Genomic DNA, 17,243 nt, shown 5'->3' with positions numbered 1-17,243 from the left:
ATAATGTACTGGTGGAACACTCCTTCATTTCTATATTTTATCTCGATGTACTGAGTAATTGTATGTACAGAGTATAAAAACAAAGGAAAGCATGTTTCCCTTCAGTTTAGGAGACCTGGGTCCCATTCTTAATTCTGTCATTGATTCTCTGTGTGACATCAGGTAAATCATTTTAGAGCCTGATTTTATGGCTGTTGAGCATCCTCAGTTTCCCCAAAAGTCCACACGAGTTGAGGATGCTCAGCAACTCTCAGCATATCAGGTCTTATATCTCTGTGGTTGGTTTCCCTTTCTTTAATTTGTGGGTAACAATGCTTAACTATGTTTTTATAAAGTGATTTAAGACCTACAGATGAAAAGCACTTTGAGTACTAAATATGATAATGATTAGAGGGCAAAAGCTAGAATATATGACAGCTAGTCTGAAACTGGTGCATTCTACTTCCTTTTTCCAATTGTGACGCACGGAGCGAGAGTCCATCCCCAAGGCCAGAAGATAGTGTTCTCTCCAAAGTCAGCAACCTGAAGCTATTGCTTTTAGTTTATCCATACAAATAACAAGATATTGTATCCTTATTCTGTATACTATTTGATATACCTGACATATATTGAAAAGAGACTTGACAAGTTTAAATAATACTTATTTTTTCGGGTGCCGTCAATCGGGCACCTTTAGCTAGCCTTAATCCATTCATTTTTTTTGACAAAGAAAATGTTTTTAAAGATTGAACTTTTAAACATTATTTCAATGTCAAATTCTGTGTTTACTTTTTGAGTGAAGTTTTGTTTTTGTGTCTGTGTCTGTGTGCGCTTGTTGCAGGAGATCAATTATGAGGAAATACAAAGCATGAACTTGAGCGTTGTCGTTACAAATAAAGCAGCATTTCACAAATCAATTAGTAGTACCTACAAAGTAAAACCAATTCCAGTAACGATTAAGGTAAAAAATGTTCCAGAGGGCCTTGTATTCAAACCCCACTCAATGGTGATTGAGACACATGAGACTATGACTATAAACCAGATTATTGGGAAATATCAAGCCTATGATGAAGACACTTCAAAAGTAGCAGAACATATCACGTAAGCATCATATTTTTTTTAATTAGCAACGTTGCCATTTATAGAATGTAATATTAAATCTTTGTATCAAACAATCACTAGGCTGAAATTATTTCATAGTCATGCTGTTTGATAGATGTGTCTAATAATTATTACAGTATAAATGAGATGGGTATTCTACAGGGTTTTATGTAGAATACCCATCTCATTTATACTGTAATATAAAAGTATGGACTTTTTAATTTTTAAATAATTTGGTTTTGTGTTAGTTCATATGATGAGAAGTGCATCTCCCTACAGAAACAGTCTGTATTGATGTATCCATTTAGTAAATCTACAAGTATACCAATGACACTTTTGGTTTCAGACTGTGGACTTAAATTTAGGATGAAACCTATAGAAATCCCATGAACATGCAGATACAGTGGTGTAGAGCAAATATTTGGTGTGTGTGTGTGTGCGTGCAAAGCAGCTTCAGCCCCCATGGTTGTCTTGCTCATTATAATTTGATTTTTTTTTAAAAAAAAAAAAATTCTAACAGATATGTCAAAAGAAATGATGAAGATAATTGGATCATGATAGATTCTACTACAGCTGAAATCAAACTAATAAAAATACCTGATTATGAGTCATCTTATTTAATTAATGGTACCTACACCGTCAACATTCTGGCCATACCTAATGGTAAGTTGTGAGGCATTAGATGTCATGTCCTGTGTATTCATAAACCTTTCTTTACAAGCTTTTTGTATTGCTGAGGCCTGACCCTAATGTTGCACAGCAAGAGAGTAGTCTTACCATCTGATCAGTACCCGTTTCGGGCTAAATCAGTGATCGGCAACTTTTGGCATGCGGCCCGCCAGGGTAAGCCCTCTGCTGGGCCGGGCCAGTTTGTTTACCTGCCACGTCTGCAGGTTTGGCCGATCACAGCTCCCACTGGTCTCGGTTCGCCGCTCCAGGCCAATGGGGGCCGCAGGAAGTGGCGCAGGCCCAGGGATGTGCTGGCTGCCGCTTCCCGCAGCCCCCATTGGCCTGGAGTGGCGAACCATGGCCAGTGGGAGCTGCGATCAGCCGAACCTGCAGGTAAACAAACCAGCCCAACCCGCCAGGGGGCTTACCCTAAGGGCCGCATACCAAAGGTTGCCGATCCCTGGGCTAAATATTACAGCCTTCTCTTGATGAGCACTCCCATGAAAATGAAAGCAAATGCTCACCACCATGCAAGGGCTGTATAGTCTAATCCTTAATAGTGTAAAGGTCAGGTTCTCTGGCATAAGCAGGCAGGGCTCCTTTGGCTGCAATGTTTATGTATATTATGGTCACTTCCTTGTTCAGTTTGAAGTCCTTACGCATTCTGGAAATTTGTCTGGAAGAAGTTTTTGCTGTCATTTTTAACACCACATATAAATATAAAAAGGTTTCTAAATTCTGTACATTGTTTTATTTCAACATTTTGATTTGTTTCCTTTTTGTAGCTGTTTTGCAAGATGATTAAAGTGTGAGATTCCCACCCCACTCTGACCCGTATGCTAGGTAAAAGGGTAGGAGCAGCAAAAAGGGGTTCTGAAAGCCACAGTTCCAACTGGGGAGAATTTTCCTGGCACAAAAACTGTGGGAGACCTTGCAAGTACTGGCCTGAAGTGGGGGTGGGGCCACAGCACATACCACTGTGAAGATTCTACACCTGTAGAAAGCCAGGGACAGGTTGCCATAACACGGACAGTTCCCCAAGACTGTCTAAATTATGCTGGGGGCGGTTCTGGCCCCCCAGAGCAGTCCAGAATCCAGGAAGTATAGAAGTGGCTTAAAGCCAAATAGCACTTCCTCCCACTGGTCTGCAAGTTATGTGCTGTGCCTCTGAAAGGTGTGGCTAACCGCAAATGATAGCATGATTGTCGCACAGGTAGCCATACCTGCACCAGTTTTTAATCTAGCTAGCACAGATAACAATAGCAGTGAAGATATGGCAGTATGCACCCTGGCTCAGGCCAGCAACACAAGCACATAACCAGGCAGGCTTCTTTTTGGGAGACTAGCTCATGCTACCTCATCCTCTCTATCACTGTTACCTGCACCCGCCCGATCCCTCTCAGTGGCCACACCCCTGCTCTTCCTCCTCTCCTTAAGTGACCACCCCCTGGCCTGCCCTAAGTGATGTTGGGGGGTTGGACTAGATGACCTCCTGAGGTCCCTTCCAACCCTGATATTCTGTGATGTGCTCTAGGGGGCAAAGGAGTGGAGCACCTCCAGGGGAAACTAGAAGTGTGGCACAGTATTGCCAACCCCCTGCATTTACAAAGCACAAGTCAGGCTCCTCAAAATCATGAAGTTAGTGTTGGTCCTGCTTTGAGCAGGGGATTGGACTGGATGACCCTCCTGAAGTCTTTTTCTAATCTTCTATGACTCTATGAAATGTAATAATAATAAATATTAGATTGTTTCTATTTGGGTTTTGGTTGCTCAGACCTGTAGGTGGCACTTGGGTCACTTTTTCTAGATTTTCTCTGCAGCCGAGAGGGCTAGAATCTTCCATTGCATAGAAAATGAAAGCCGAGAGTCTCACCTCATCACACGCTTCCAGGAGCTGGGGCTTTTCAGGCCTGTCTGTAAAGGCCGATACTTTAAGAATTTAGGTATATGTTTATCCTTTAGCTAGTTATAGAGGTACAAAAGAAAGAATCAAAATCACTGTCTGCCAGTGTAAGGGCCTTCTCTCACTGTGACAGTCTGAGGCCCTGTTCTTCAGCTAAGGCCTTTGGCTAAGCAGCAGAGGCAGCCATAAGCTGGCAAGCGAACGGTCACATTGAAATAAGGTGCTACTGGGCTGTTCGGAATACCATCCTGTCCTGATAATGCCCATCACCTCCAGAGAAAGATGTTAAAGAAAACTTAGTTTGATAGCATCCTGTCTGGCAAGAAATCACTTCTCAATAGTTGTGGTTGTGAAACCCTCATTTCTGTACATTTTATCTTTATGGCCCCTACTTTTCTATTGTTAATCCATCTGGTTCTCTAATTGTTTGTCTGCTGTATAATTAATTTTGCTAGGTGTAAGTTAATGAGGGTAGTGGGATATAATTCCCCTCTATTCAACACTGGTGAGGCCTCATCTGGAGTACTGTGTCCAGTTTTGGGCCCCACAGTACGAGAAGGATGGAGCACATGACTTATAAGGAGAGGCTGAGGGAACTGGGATTGTTTAGTCTGCAGAAGAGAAGAATGAGGGCGGATTTGATAGCTGCTTTCAACTAACTGAAAGGGGGTTCCAAAGAGGATGGATCTAGACTGTTCTCAGTGGTAGCAGATGACCAAACAAGGAGTAATGGTCTCAAGTTGCAGTGGGGGAGGTTTAGGTTGGATATTAGGAAAAACTTTTTCACTAGGAAGGTGGTGAAGCACTGGAATGGGTTACCTAGGGAGATGGTGGAATCTCCTTCCTTAGAGGTTTTTAAGGTCAGGCTTGACAAAGCCTTGGCTGGGATGATTTAGCTGGGGATTGGTCCTGCTTTGAGCAGGGGGTTGGACTAGATGACCTCCTGAGGTCCCTTCCAACCCTGATATTCTATGATTCTACCGGGCTGCATTCCCACCTTCATTTGCAATATAGATATATCCAAAGAGATGCATCTCAGAATCTGACCTAAAGGCTTTGTTGACAGTGTAAAATTTGGTTTTGAATTTGGTTGGTTGGTTTTTTTTTAAAATCTGTCATTTGATCCTAAACCCTTTTTGCTTAGGGGCTATTACCTATTTATTGATAGGACTACATTGCAAGAAATGTTTGTGTCCAGAACAGGCTTAATTGAAATACCGCTTGTCAAAGTGGAAGTGTTGAAATCTCTCAGTATTATGAGTAGAAAATTTGAAAAGTCTCAGTAGTCCTATGCTGTTTGAATACAATGCAAAAAGAACTCTCAAATACATGGTCTTTGTCTTTTGAAGTATGTGGTTCGTGTTCTCTTTTTGTATCTCATTTGTTGTTTGTAATGGTACTTTTGAACTATAGTTCTGTTTTACTTAGTTTTTAAAATGTATTAGATTTAGAAATAGATGTAGATTTAGTATAACCTTGCAGATATTTCTGTAAATATTAAGAGTTAAATCTTGACCCCATTAAAATCAAAGGTAAAACTACCATTGACTTCAATGGAAGCAGGATTAGATCCTAAATTCCTATTACTGCTTTTTATAATCCTGGAAAAAGTCTGAAATATTTTTAAAAGCAAAATTTTTTGCACACACACAAGAATTTAAGCTTTCACGTTTATATTTGCAGATTATTCTAAGAAAACAGCCACGGGTACCATTGTAATTCAGGTTGTGGATGCCAATGATAATTGTCCAACCATTGTGACTCCAGCACAGACTGTGTGTTCAGATGCAAAATTCTTCAGTTTTACAGCTGAGGATCGAGATGCTTATCCAAATAGTGCTCCCTTCTCTTTTACTGTCATTGATGAGCCTGAAGGGATGGCAAATAAATGGGTAATTGGAGACATAAATGGTAAGACAGTATCAATTTGATTTATAATAAACATTTTAGTAAAATAATTTTCAGTTCTTTGTAGTTCTGCATTTATATCACATTTTGTTAACTCTGGTCAGATCAGAAACTTAGGGCTTGATCCAGCCAAAAAGGACATGCACATCTGCTGTGCCACACTAGGAGACGCATCAAGAGTTTGAAGTTTGTCTCCTCCCTTGTTCATTTCTAATGGCCATGGAATACAGAATTATGTATTTTGGAGTTGAAGTGGTTCTGTGTAACCTGATCACTTGTGTATTATAATTGGGCTCTTGAGAATGATGTTGGAACTAAGACCCCTTCCCTCCCCGTGTCCCCACAGCATTTAGGTGACAGATGTTCCTCTCTGCGTGACTGAATTTGCAGCCATATAACTGCAGTCAGCTGCAGGGCTCACATTCCTGAATGGCAGTTCAGTTCAACAGTTGAGCTATGGAGAAATAGGAAACTGCCCTGCACATGAGCTAGATCAGTGTTTCCCAAACTTGGGACGCCGCTTGTGCAGGGAAAGCCCCTGGCGGGCCTGGCCAGTTTGTTTACCTGCCGCGTCCGCAGGTTCGGCTGATCGCGGCTCCCACTGGCCGCGGTTTGCGGTGCCTGGCCAATGGGGGCTGCGGGAAGTGGCAGCCAGTAAGTCCCTCGGCCTGCGCCACTTCCCGCAGCCTCCCATTGCACACTGCCACACCCAAATACCTGTGCAGGTACTTTAGAAGAAGTGCTCCAGGTAAATCAAAGAGCTCTTTTGCTCAACTGCTGATCCTCCACTTCCTAGGCAGCTCTACAATTCACCACTGCAGAGCTTTGCCAGAGGGCTGCCACAGCAGAGTAACACCTCTCCAGAACAGATTAGCTTGCTTGCTGCCTAACTAGCGTTTACAGCCTTCACATTTGCTGCAGCCCACATAGTTGCAGCTACATTGTTTTGGATGGTAAGTTAAACATGTCCGTGTTATCCAGAATCAGTCCCGCAGTGCCCAACCCAAATAATACACAATCTCCATGAGGGCATGGCTGGGGAGAAATCCTCCCAAGCACTTGTGCTCACATCTAATCAGGGAATGAGGGAGAATCCTTTGATTCCCATACCCACCCCAAAAAATCAATGCACACAGACATGTTGCAGAGCTGTTCTTCATTATACCTATAGGGATACTCCTAGGAACCTGCTCCCACCTTCTCAGCACAATTGCAGTGTTTCCATTATGTCAGGGCCCTTCTTACCTTCTGAAAGTGGGAGAGGACTAGACAATTGTAACTTGTTACAAAGACAAATAGTATTTTGGGGGGGTTCATACGGACAATTCAAATTTTAACAAGGCTTTTCCACAGTCAGTAGAAATTAGAAATAAACATTGGTTCTTTTTTGCCAGAGTGTGAATTATATGATGAAAATAGCAATTGGTTGTGAATTAAAGTCAATTCTATTGCATTGGTAGAATTTTTTGTTTGTTTTTCTTTAGTTAGAGAGTGATTACTAACTTTCTCTCCACCCAGTTCTTGTTTCACTGATTTATGTTTTTCCTTTACCCCGGTCCTGTCCCCACAAAGCAACAACCATGCAGCTGTTACTACCACAAGATGTAAAGGCCAGCACAAATAAAGTTCAAATTTTAGTGAAAGATATGCAAGGTTTAAGCTGTGCTGAAAAGCAGATCCTTACACTGACCGTTTGTACCTGTGTGAATGGGGGTTCCTGTCAAGACAGACTAATCAACTCTTCAGTTGGGCTGGGAGCTGGAGCAATTGCACTAATTATCTTGGCAATTTTATTATTGCTACGTAAGTAACTGTTTTATATTATTTCTTAAGCACTGACTGCATGTTCTATGAAGAAGCAATGGTCCCTACCCCAAGGGGTTTATAATCTAAGTATACTCTGTGGGTGAAATCATGAGCCCACTGGAGTCAATGGCACCGTTCCCATTGACTTACAGTGGCGCCAGGATTTCACCCTGGAAGTATTAGAACTAGGATGCGGCAATAGGAAACTGTTTCAGTCTTTCCAGTGGCTTTTAAACAAACAATTAACATTTGCTTATGATATGCTAAAGGACAGACAATAAAGCACTGAGAAATCCTTTTGGTTTTTCTTAGGGCTCCTCTTATGGTCCACTGAATCACCACCAGAGCCTTCCCATTCCTTTCAAATAATGTCACCATGGCTGCTGCCTCCCCTCTTCAAAGTGTCAACTCTGTTTCCTTACTCCAGTAACCCAGCTGAAAACACAAGCAGACTGGGGTGGAATCCTCTACTTAGGCAGTGGCAAGATGTTCTGTATATTGAGTCAGCTATTTATAGCAAAAAAAAAAAACAACAACAAAAACTGGAGCAGGTGGACTTAATGAGGGCTCAGTTCGGCAAGGTGGTGACTTTAGTGGGACTACTTTATATGTACATAGTTAAGCACATGCATGAGTATTTGCAGAATCGGAGCCATAGTACACATTCATTATCTATTGACCATAACTAAATAAACTCTGCATTAAATCGCTAAATTTCTGGAAAACTTGCATCTACCCTGTGTGCATGCGCAGACAGACCAGATGTTTATTACCTAACTACAGACAGTTACCTAAACATGATTTGAACTCTAGTTATTGGACATTTAATGATACATTGTGTTCCCCTACAGTTGTGCCACTCTTACTGCTGTTTTGCCATTGTGGATCAGGTGCTAAAGGATTCACAGCAATACCTGACAGTAGTGAAGAGATGTTACGTAAATGGAACAGCGAAGGGGCAGCACCTGAAGACAAGGCAAGTATACCTTAGCCCAATATCATCTTTGTTTTCTTTTAACCTAAGTATTTCAATTTCTCACTTGGTGTCAGTTTTAGATTGTGGGTTGAGATTTCAAAGCAGTGCAGGAGATTTAGCCACATGTTAACATTAATTAATTAAAAAATGTGTGGCTAAATTCCATACGTCACTCTAGATATATCAACCAAAGTGTCTAAATTGCAAAGGAAAAGAAGAGTGAAATAATCAAGCAAATAGTGATTCTCACAGTTCATGACAACTGCACCTGTATTTCCTCCTCGTGGTCCATCAATGGCACTTGCTTTTGCCTTCTGGCTCCCCATCCATCACCTCTCCTGGGTGGAGACCGAACAGGGTTTTTTCCAAGCTGCATAGTTCTATCTACACCGTGAGTTCTCCAGCAAGCCAGACAGCCTAACAGGATTGCGTCTATCCTTTGCTTTCTTCCCAAAGGCTATGACAGTTGCAGTTGCTCACAGTTACAAGTTACCGCAAGCTTTTCCAAAGTATACACGTATATTCTTAAGGTGAAAGCATTCCAGAGAAAACCTAGCACATGTATAGGTTTTTATTGTTTTTACTAATAAGTCTACCAGAGTTCACCACCCCCTATCCCCAACAGCTCCAGTAGTAGCTCTGGTAAAAGTCACTCCTTCAAACCCTTCCACAATGACTGGGCACCCTCTCCCTCCTACCTGACCACCTTGGATAAAAGATCCTGTCTGTTTTCTGGATCAGAAAGAAGGCCCTGAGAGTCAGTGTAAACTCAGGGTATTTATTCAAAAGCCCTTTCTTTGTTGGCCTTTGGAGAATCCAGTTTGAATCAGTATATGTGAGCCTTTGCAGATGTTGGTACTTCTAGGGAGGTGTTACAACCTGGGTGAATTTGCCTAATCATTCCTCACTGTTCTTAATTCCTGGAAGAACTCTGGTCATCCTACCCCATGGAATTACATACAATCCCGAGCCCACAATAACACCTTTGGGCAATTTAAATTTATGTATTGCAGGAAATTGCCACATCTGCCATGATGATGCTGTTTTTCTGAGTGGAAAGTGAGGAGTGGGAGTGTGGGAGAAATACTGGGGTGCGTCCAGTACCTGAACCACAAAAGAGAGAAATATTTCCATTCACAAGGGAAGAAGTGTCCCAGTCGGTGGGTGTATTAATGCAGCAGAAAAATGGTGGAATGGGAAGCTTCATAGCCTCTTAATTTAAAGTCTGTGGGCGGTATCCAAACTTAAGTGCCCAGTGTTCCCTTTCAGTGAGGTATGGAGGAGAGAAAATATGATTTAACTGGATCAGAAATGGCTGCATGGAGGAGAAACTGAGGGAAAAAGTGAATACTTGGCATGCTGGCTGCCCCACAAAGCCCCAGTGTGTCAACTGCATAAGGCTGAGGCTCAGGTGGGGTCTGTGCAGAACCGATGAGTAATTACTAACATTGGCATCATCCCTCCTGACTCTGGTAAATATCCAGGTGGAATTAGTGGGGCGTTAGCTTTTCCTTAGAGCCTGCATCCCCCTTGGAAAAGCAGCTGGTGAAAGAGAAAGTGGCAATATGGCCAAGCTGCCATGAGAGAGAAGAAGGCCAGGCAGCATCATAGAAGGGCCGGCAGAACCTGCAGAGGCTCTAGGATCTGAGGGTTTAGGGTGCGGCATGAGATCACATGCCTTTTTCACTGAAAGGAGCATTTTGAAAAATTTTGCCAAGTAAGCTCGCTGGAGTTTCCTGATTCTCTCTGATCACTCAATAACAGACCTAAAAGTGGCAGTTCTTCAACAAAAAAAACTTCTAAAACAGACTCCTATGTGAAACTGCAGAACTGGAATTAATTTGTAAACTGGACTCCATCAAATTAGGCTTGAATAGGGAGTGGATGGGTCATTACACAAACAAAAAACTATTTCCCCATGCTTTAAGTTTTCCCCCTACTGTTACTCTCACCTTCTTGTCAACTGGTTGAAATGGGCCATCCTTATTATCACTACAAAAGTTTTTTTTTCCTGCTGATGATAGCCCACCTTAATCGATTGTTCTCGTTAGAGTTGGTATGGCAACCCCCATCTTTTCATGTTTGGCGTGTGTGTGTGTATATATATGCTGTATTTTCCACTCCATGCATCTGATGAAGTGGGTTTTAGCCCACAAAAGCTTATGCCAAATAAATGTGTTAGTCTCTAAGGTGCCACAAGGATTCCTCGTTTTTGCTGATACAGACTAACATGGGCTACCACTCTGAAACCTGATTTTCTTACTTACCCCTTATTGGTTTTAGTAGGGAATGATATAATGTAGCCCTAAAATGGCTTTTGTGAGCTTCCTTGGCTACACCGTCATAAAGGCTGCACCCTTTTTCAGGGGGCACTTTGCCCGTTGTAACAAAGTGTCTAATGCCAAACCAAACAATCATGCCAACCACCTCACTCCTGGATCCTCAGCCAAACTGCTTAGAGAATTCTATGAGCAGCACAGAGCATGTTTCATGTTGTATTTTAATTATTCTTTTAGGGAATGCTAACCCTCATTGCTCCCACTGCATTGGACAACTCAGCAGCAAATGTGCGCAGTGGAGCAGCAGCAGTGATGGGTGCAGAGGCAGCTGCTACAGGAGGAGGCAGTTCTCGATCTCATATTGACGGACGCTATGGTAATGCTAACATGAGCAGTGGGAGATGGGAAGAGCAAAGACAACTTCTTTCTGGTGCAAAATATGGAGCAATGGGAGCTGGCGGGGCCATGGCAATGGGAGCTGGCGGGGCCATGGCAATGGGAGCTGGCGGGGCTATGGCAATGGGAGCTGGACGGGCCATGATGACAGGACCTGAAGTGGGCATAAATGAAGCATTTTTCAGAGAATACTTCAGTGAGGTAAGAGTCCTGCTTGAGAATATCAATATATTGATGTTATTTTTTTAAAATAAGTAAATCTTGTGGAAACAAGTTGTTAAAGGCCATTAAAATATTTTTAGGTTTGAAATAGAATTATCAGGATTGTTTATATGATATATATTTTGTTTTAAAATAAATGTTGTCATCACAATCTGCCATGTTTTCCTTAGGCCCAATCTGGCAAAAGACATAACCATGTGCCTTTATTTTGGCTTCAATAGGATGATTGCCACGAGTAAAGTTACACACATTAAGTCTTTGCAGGATCAGGGTTTTAGTGTTACACAAATGCTGCACATTTAAACCAGAATGCACTGTTTTCCACTTCCAGCTATTACACCTTGTATGAACTGAATGATTTGAATACATCATAGAAATTAGTGATGAAAAGCACCAATTAAGTTTTCTAGCGCATCTCCAAAAGAATGAAGGGATACATTTTTGGGGAGATGAGGGAAGGAAGAGCATAAATGGACACCAGTGTAATAATAGTTGATTTGCTCCAAAAAAGTGAAATATTTTTAAGGGCCCTATCAATTTTAAATCACTCTCTAGTGAGTACAAACTGGTTTTAGCTACTGTCTCTGAATCCTGCTGATAATTTTGGGGGATTTAGTCAAATTTTCCTATTTGGTTTACATGTTTTTCTCTGCACCATCAATTGCTTTGTGAAATATCCACTTACAAAGAGGAATCCGCAAACTGACTGACACCAACTGCTGCCATCTACGCAAAAAGACCGAAATCTTCTTTTCTTCTGTTGGCTTTTAGTTATAGTATGTTGAGGGTAAGTCTGTACTACAAGATAGGGCTATGATTCCCCTGCTCGTGCATATATACTTGTACTAGCTCTCCCTGAGGTAGGATGAAAATAAATAGCAGTGTAGACAGGGTTGCATGGGTAGCAGCAATGGAGGCATGGTTTAGCTGTGCCAAGTACAAACCCACCAGTTTCAGGTGGGTTTGTAATCAGTACAGCTTGTGACTCTGCTGTCGTTACCTGTGTTACCGTGGCTACACTGTGATTTATACTCATCCTAGAACAATGAGAGCTAGTGCAAATATGTGTATGTTAGCAGGGCAATCACATCCCTAGCTCATAGTTTAGATGTGGCCTTAGATGTTGTTATAACAATATTAAGTAAAAAATATTCCAACAAAAATGCAGTTGTTTTTTAAAAGTTGGTAATGTCCCTTTAAAGTTTTGAAACAACATTTGTTAAACAGTTTTTGTTTGCTTTTGTTTCCTTTATTTTAGAAAGCTGATGCTTTTGCTAGTGAAGATGAAGCTCAACTAGCGAAAGACTGTCTCTTGCTTTACTGTCAGGAAGAAGCAGACTCCTCACATGGTTCCATTGGCTGCTGCAGCTTTATTGAAGATGACTTGGATGACCGTTTTCTGGATGATTTAGGAGATAAATTTAAGACCCTAGCAGATATCTGTCTGGGCAAACATGCAGAACTGGAAGTCAGCCAGCGTAGTTCACATGTGTTGAAAGACAAGAATGCTAGTCCAGCCATGAATGAGTCAGGTTTGTGTCTTAATGATGCATTGCCACTGTTCTTAGATCAGCAAAATGCTTTCAATTCAGAACATACCTATTCTTTAGGCACCAGCTTCCAACCACCTGAGCCTGTGCGTAGAGTAAATAGCATAGGTTCAGAAACTGTGACACGGGAGGTGGTCACTGAAACATCCTATGCCTCTAGGCCTGGCCTGCAACAAGCTAGGCCTATTGTTGATCCCTTGGCTAATAGCAATGTTATAGTGACAGAAACATCCTATGCTGCTGACCCCACGGAGCGACCCACCACAGGTGTTCTTGATCCTCAGTTTAAGGAGAGCATTCTTGTAACAGAAAGAGTGCTCGCCCCGGCTTCTGGTTTGCAGGACATGTTAGAAATTCCTGACTTGCCAAATGGACATAATGTTCGGGTAACAGAAAGGCTGATTAGGTCAGATGACACTATGCCTGAACTCTTAAAAGTTCACGACTTCCCTGATTCACAGTACATTGTTGTGAGGGAGAGGGAGAGGCTGCTTGTACCTAGTTCAGATCTAAAGGCCTCGCTAAGCATTCCCGATTTATCAGAGGGGCAGAATGTGGTGATAACTGAAAGAGTGGTTACACCCACCTCAGGGCTGCAGGCTAGTTACACAACTCCAGCCGAGGTTTCAGGGATGCAAAGCGTAAGAGGGCAGACCACCATGTCTGGACCTAGAAGGCAGGAGCGTATACTAATCACAGACCCGCCATTTAACCAAACAGGCTTAGGTTTGGAGGATTCTTCTACCCTGAGTAAGTCTTCAAAGGTCACAAAATACAGCACTGTACAGTATACTCGCTCATAAAATACATATCCCTCAGACAGCTCTGCTAGGCATCATTTATATCTCTACCAGCAACACTGGCAACTTTTTAGTATCTCAAGATCTCAATTTTCTTGTGCTTGTAAAAATGGCATGAATTTTCTTAGTCGTTTCTGTAAATAAGAAATATGACCAAGGGAAAAAAAGCAGCTGACTTTACAGTGTTTTATAGCAATGCTTTCATGGTGGACAATTAATAGGAATAATGTTTCCTTGTTTTTTCCTTCTCCTACTGTATAATTCATCATAAGTAAGATATTGCTGATGAAGGCGAAACCCATCACCCACATGCAGAGATGATATAATTAGAAAGCCAGAAAAGTCTTGAAAAACACTGTAATGACCAACCAAAAATGTTGTTAAACTAAATTTCTATGAACCGTTTGTCTCCTGTGTTCTAAAGTGTCTTGCAGGAGCTCTGGACCTTTACTCATCAGTTTCATTCCCTCTCATTTAAAAGGACCAGAAACAACTTTTCTCCACAGAGATGGGGGCTGTATATGCAATATCCCAGGCTGTAGCAGATTTACAAATGGAAGAATTTGTCAGAATTTCAGAAATAATTTGAGTCAGATAATGATCTCGAGCTGTGAGGTGCACACTACCTCAGAGCTAGGAAAACCTGTTCCTGTGAATGCACCCCAAAGAGTAGTAGGTTTATCGGTGTTCGGCATATGTTGACGTCACATAGGAGACCAGATCTTTCAACATCTAATCTGAATTTTGATTTCTGCCCCATCTTTCTGTTACATATTTACCTTTTTAAGAAACATTTTAATACCGTAGCCTTGAAAATAAACTTGAAAAAGATAAAACTATTTAACATGTTACCTTGAAAAAGTAATTTCAATTGGGCAGGGATGGTGTCCATAGCCTCTGTTTGCCAGAAGCTGGGAATGGGCAACAGGGGATGGATCACTTGATGATTACCTGTTCTGTTCATTCCCTCTGAAGCACCTGGAATTGGCCACTATTGGAAGACAGGATACTAAGCTAGATGGACCTTTTGTCTGACCCAATATGGCCATTCTTCTCTCTTCTTCGTGAATTTTGGTTATAGTTATGGTTTAATGCTTACATAATAAAATTAAAAGGAAATTTTCCCTGTACTGATTCCAGTCCAGGCACCGAGAAAAATATGAGAATTTCTGTTGCAATATTTCCTCAAGACGCCTAAATAATTTGCAGATCTTGTCTGTAAAGATTTTCTTTTCACACTGTGCCAAAATAAATGTGCCACAATGTAAGCCAAAATAAAAGTAAAATAGAGGGGCACAGTCCTGCCGAGAAGCCAAGCAGCCAAACCTGTTATGTTCCCAGAAATGCTGCTTATGGAACTCACAGGAGTGATAGCCAGAAGCTGTGAAATCAGCATTTCCTGTCATTCAAAGCAATGCTTGCACCTTGGCACATAGTTTGGAGTGTAAGTAGCAAGACAGCTGAGCTGTCTGCAGACCACTGAATACTGAAGTCAGTTACTTTTTGACATGTTGCACCAGCTTTGATGTAATGCACACAAGCATTTTAATTGTCCATATTTTTACTTACTTTTATTGGTCATGAAATAACACATGAAGCAAACATAGCTCTCCCTCTTCTTTCCACCACTGTGAGCAGAAATGTAGGGCCAGAGATTCAGGCATAATTGAGATCACTTAGACATCTATAGGACCTGATTTGCAGGTGCTATCAGGTAAATGACCTAAATCATGTTGTAAAATTGCAGACTCAAAACTGGAGGTGCAGGTTAAAATTTGACATCAAGAGCCAGATCCCACTTCCACTGAAGTTGATGCTAAAATTTCTGCTGACTTAACTGCTGCTGACTGGGGCCTTGCTTATACACTATTTGGTGAGAAATGAGGGAGCTCACTTTTTTACAGAACTGTCCATTAGTCAGTTCATTTTTTTCTTGATATTTAAATGTTGGCAAAAGGGAAACACATTTACTCAGAAGGAGGGGAAAGTAATGTATATCTGAATGTAAATATTTATTTTTATGAAATTTGGGAAAACCCAAGTGAATTTTTTTCAAAATCAAAGCTGGAAGGTGTTATGAATAGGAGAAGTCACCTTAATGCTTTTTGGAACAGTTATGACACAGTAAAAATATTACGAGTGTTGTTAATTACCATTTAGTGCCTACGTATTAAGGCCCCGAGCTTGCATACACTTATGCACGTGACAGATATGGGACTGCTCACAGTGGTTAAGTGAAGCACATGAATAAGTATGTGAAGGACTGGGGCCTTTGATTGCAGAGACAGGACTTCAGTGGGGGTTCTGATTATTACTTTCAGTTTCACTCCATTTCTAATCAATATTTTCATCCAATTGCATTGGTGTGTGTTACCATGTTATTTTCTGCCTGAAATTTTTTTAAATAAAGATATATTTGAAACGGGGGGGAAAGTACCAAGAAGTGTGTAGAAAGCAATTTAAACAGAAACTTGTATTATATTTAAATAGGGAAAAATATGAAAATGAGAACTATGGTCTTTGTTCAGCACAGGGTATGTAAGCATGTGCCTAATTTAAGTACATGAGTAGTTCCAGGTAAGTCAGTGAAAATACTCATGTGCTTAAATTTGGCACATGCTTGAGTACCTTGCTGAACTGGGGTCTATATCTCTGGTTTTAATTTTTAATGTATATGGCATAGACTTGTATTTCATTCCCAAGCATGAATTTTGAATGGATAACTGCTCTTTTTTCCTGCATGTAGAGGAAATGGATTTATGCTGATTTTATACATGACCTTTTTTGCCGTGATTTCTATATTTTTATGGAACTTCAAATAAAGGAAAATACTGATATTGTCTTTTTCATTATTTATTTAGTTTAAAATACAGCCATTTAGAACAAAAATAGTGACTTTTATTAACCTGTTTTTTTTTTCATTCCTTCCATTTGTAGTTATGAGTGCTGGGCTTTTCAAGGGAGGTGAAGGGTAGCCAGTGCCCAAGTCTCAGTGAAACTCAATAGGAGCTGTGTGTCCTACTCACTTAAATGCTTTTGAAAAATCTCTCTCTACCTAGTTGTTGTTAATATTACTTAGCATTGATCCAGAGCCTGCTGACGGCACCAGAATGCTGCATATTGACTTTCATGGGCTTTGTCTCATAGCCATATAGCAGTTTTACATCTTTAGCACACTTTACAAACATTAACTTTTCATCACAACACCTGCTGAACTAGGCATTATCTCCCACTTTACAGCTAGGGAAATTAAGGCACAAAGACTTGACATAACAGGATGATAACAGAAGATCCTGATACCCAGTATATACATATATTATTCTGAATTGCAGCTAGTCATCAGTTTGTCATCAATAATTGTACAGGATCTTGTGACAAATGCTATGAATAGCTCGTTTACTTTTAATTTCAAAATTAACTTGTTTCTCACATTGGTTTAGGCAATCAGAAATTAGGGATTTAAAAAGGACTGCTTATATAGCTAGTTTCCAGTTCACAATCACAACATCTAGCCAAAATTCTATCTTTAGTTGTTTTTTTTTCCCCAGAGTTCTATGGGTAATTATTAACTTACTCCATTTTCTATTAAAGTTTATTGACCTTACATAACAAATACACACATGTCTGAAGTGCAGAAAAGCAGATATTCAGAGC

General features: G+C 41.0%; 1 protein-coding gene across 4 annotated transcripts in view; it reads left to right on the top strand.

Annotated features, from left to right (window-relative positions):
* DSG2 (desmoglein 2) overlaps nucleotides 1-16,424 on the top strand; it is a 44,763-nt gene extending 28,339 nt beyond the window's left edge. For 3 of the 4 annotated variants that reach the window (XM_073331319.1, XM_073331318.1, XM_073331321.1), the window contains exons 9-15: nucleotides 821-1,080; nucleotides 1,601-1,743; nucleotides 5,336-5,563; nucleotides 7,133-7,363; nucleotides 8,218-8,342; nucleotides 10,859-11,218; nucleotides 12,498-16,424. In XM_073331319.1, the coding sequence (XP_073187420.1) occupies nucleotides 821-1,080; nucleotides 1,601-1,743; nucleotides 5,336-5,563; nucleotides 7,133-7,363; nucleotides 8,218-8,342; nucleotides 10,859-11,218; nucleotides 12,498-13,592 (2,442 nt within the window). In that variant the 3' untranslated portion in view covers nucleotides 13,593-16,424. The remainder of the gene's footprint in view (nucleotides 1-820; nucleotides 1,081-1,600; nucleotides 1,744-5,335; nucleotides 5,564-7,132; nucleotides 7,364-8,217; nucleotides 8,343-10,858; nucleotides 11,219-12,497) is intronic. The other variant, XM_073331322.1, reaches the window with a different exon arrangement.
* Nucleotides 16,425-17,243: the final 819 nt, after the last annotated feature.

The sequence above is a fragment of the Lepidochelys kempii genome, chromosome 2 (assembly GCF_965140265.1).
Source record: "Lepidochelys kempii isolate rLepKem1 chromosome 2, rLepKem1.hap2, whole genome shotgun sequence".
In the NCBI taxonomy this organism is placed as follows: Eukaryota; Metazoa; Chordata; order Testudines; family Cheloniidae; genus Lepidochelys; species Lepidochelys kempii.
This window is presented reverse-complemented; position numbering and strand designations above follow the sequence as displayed.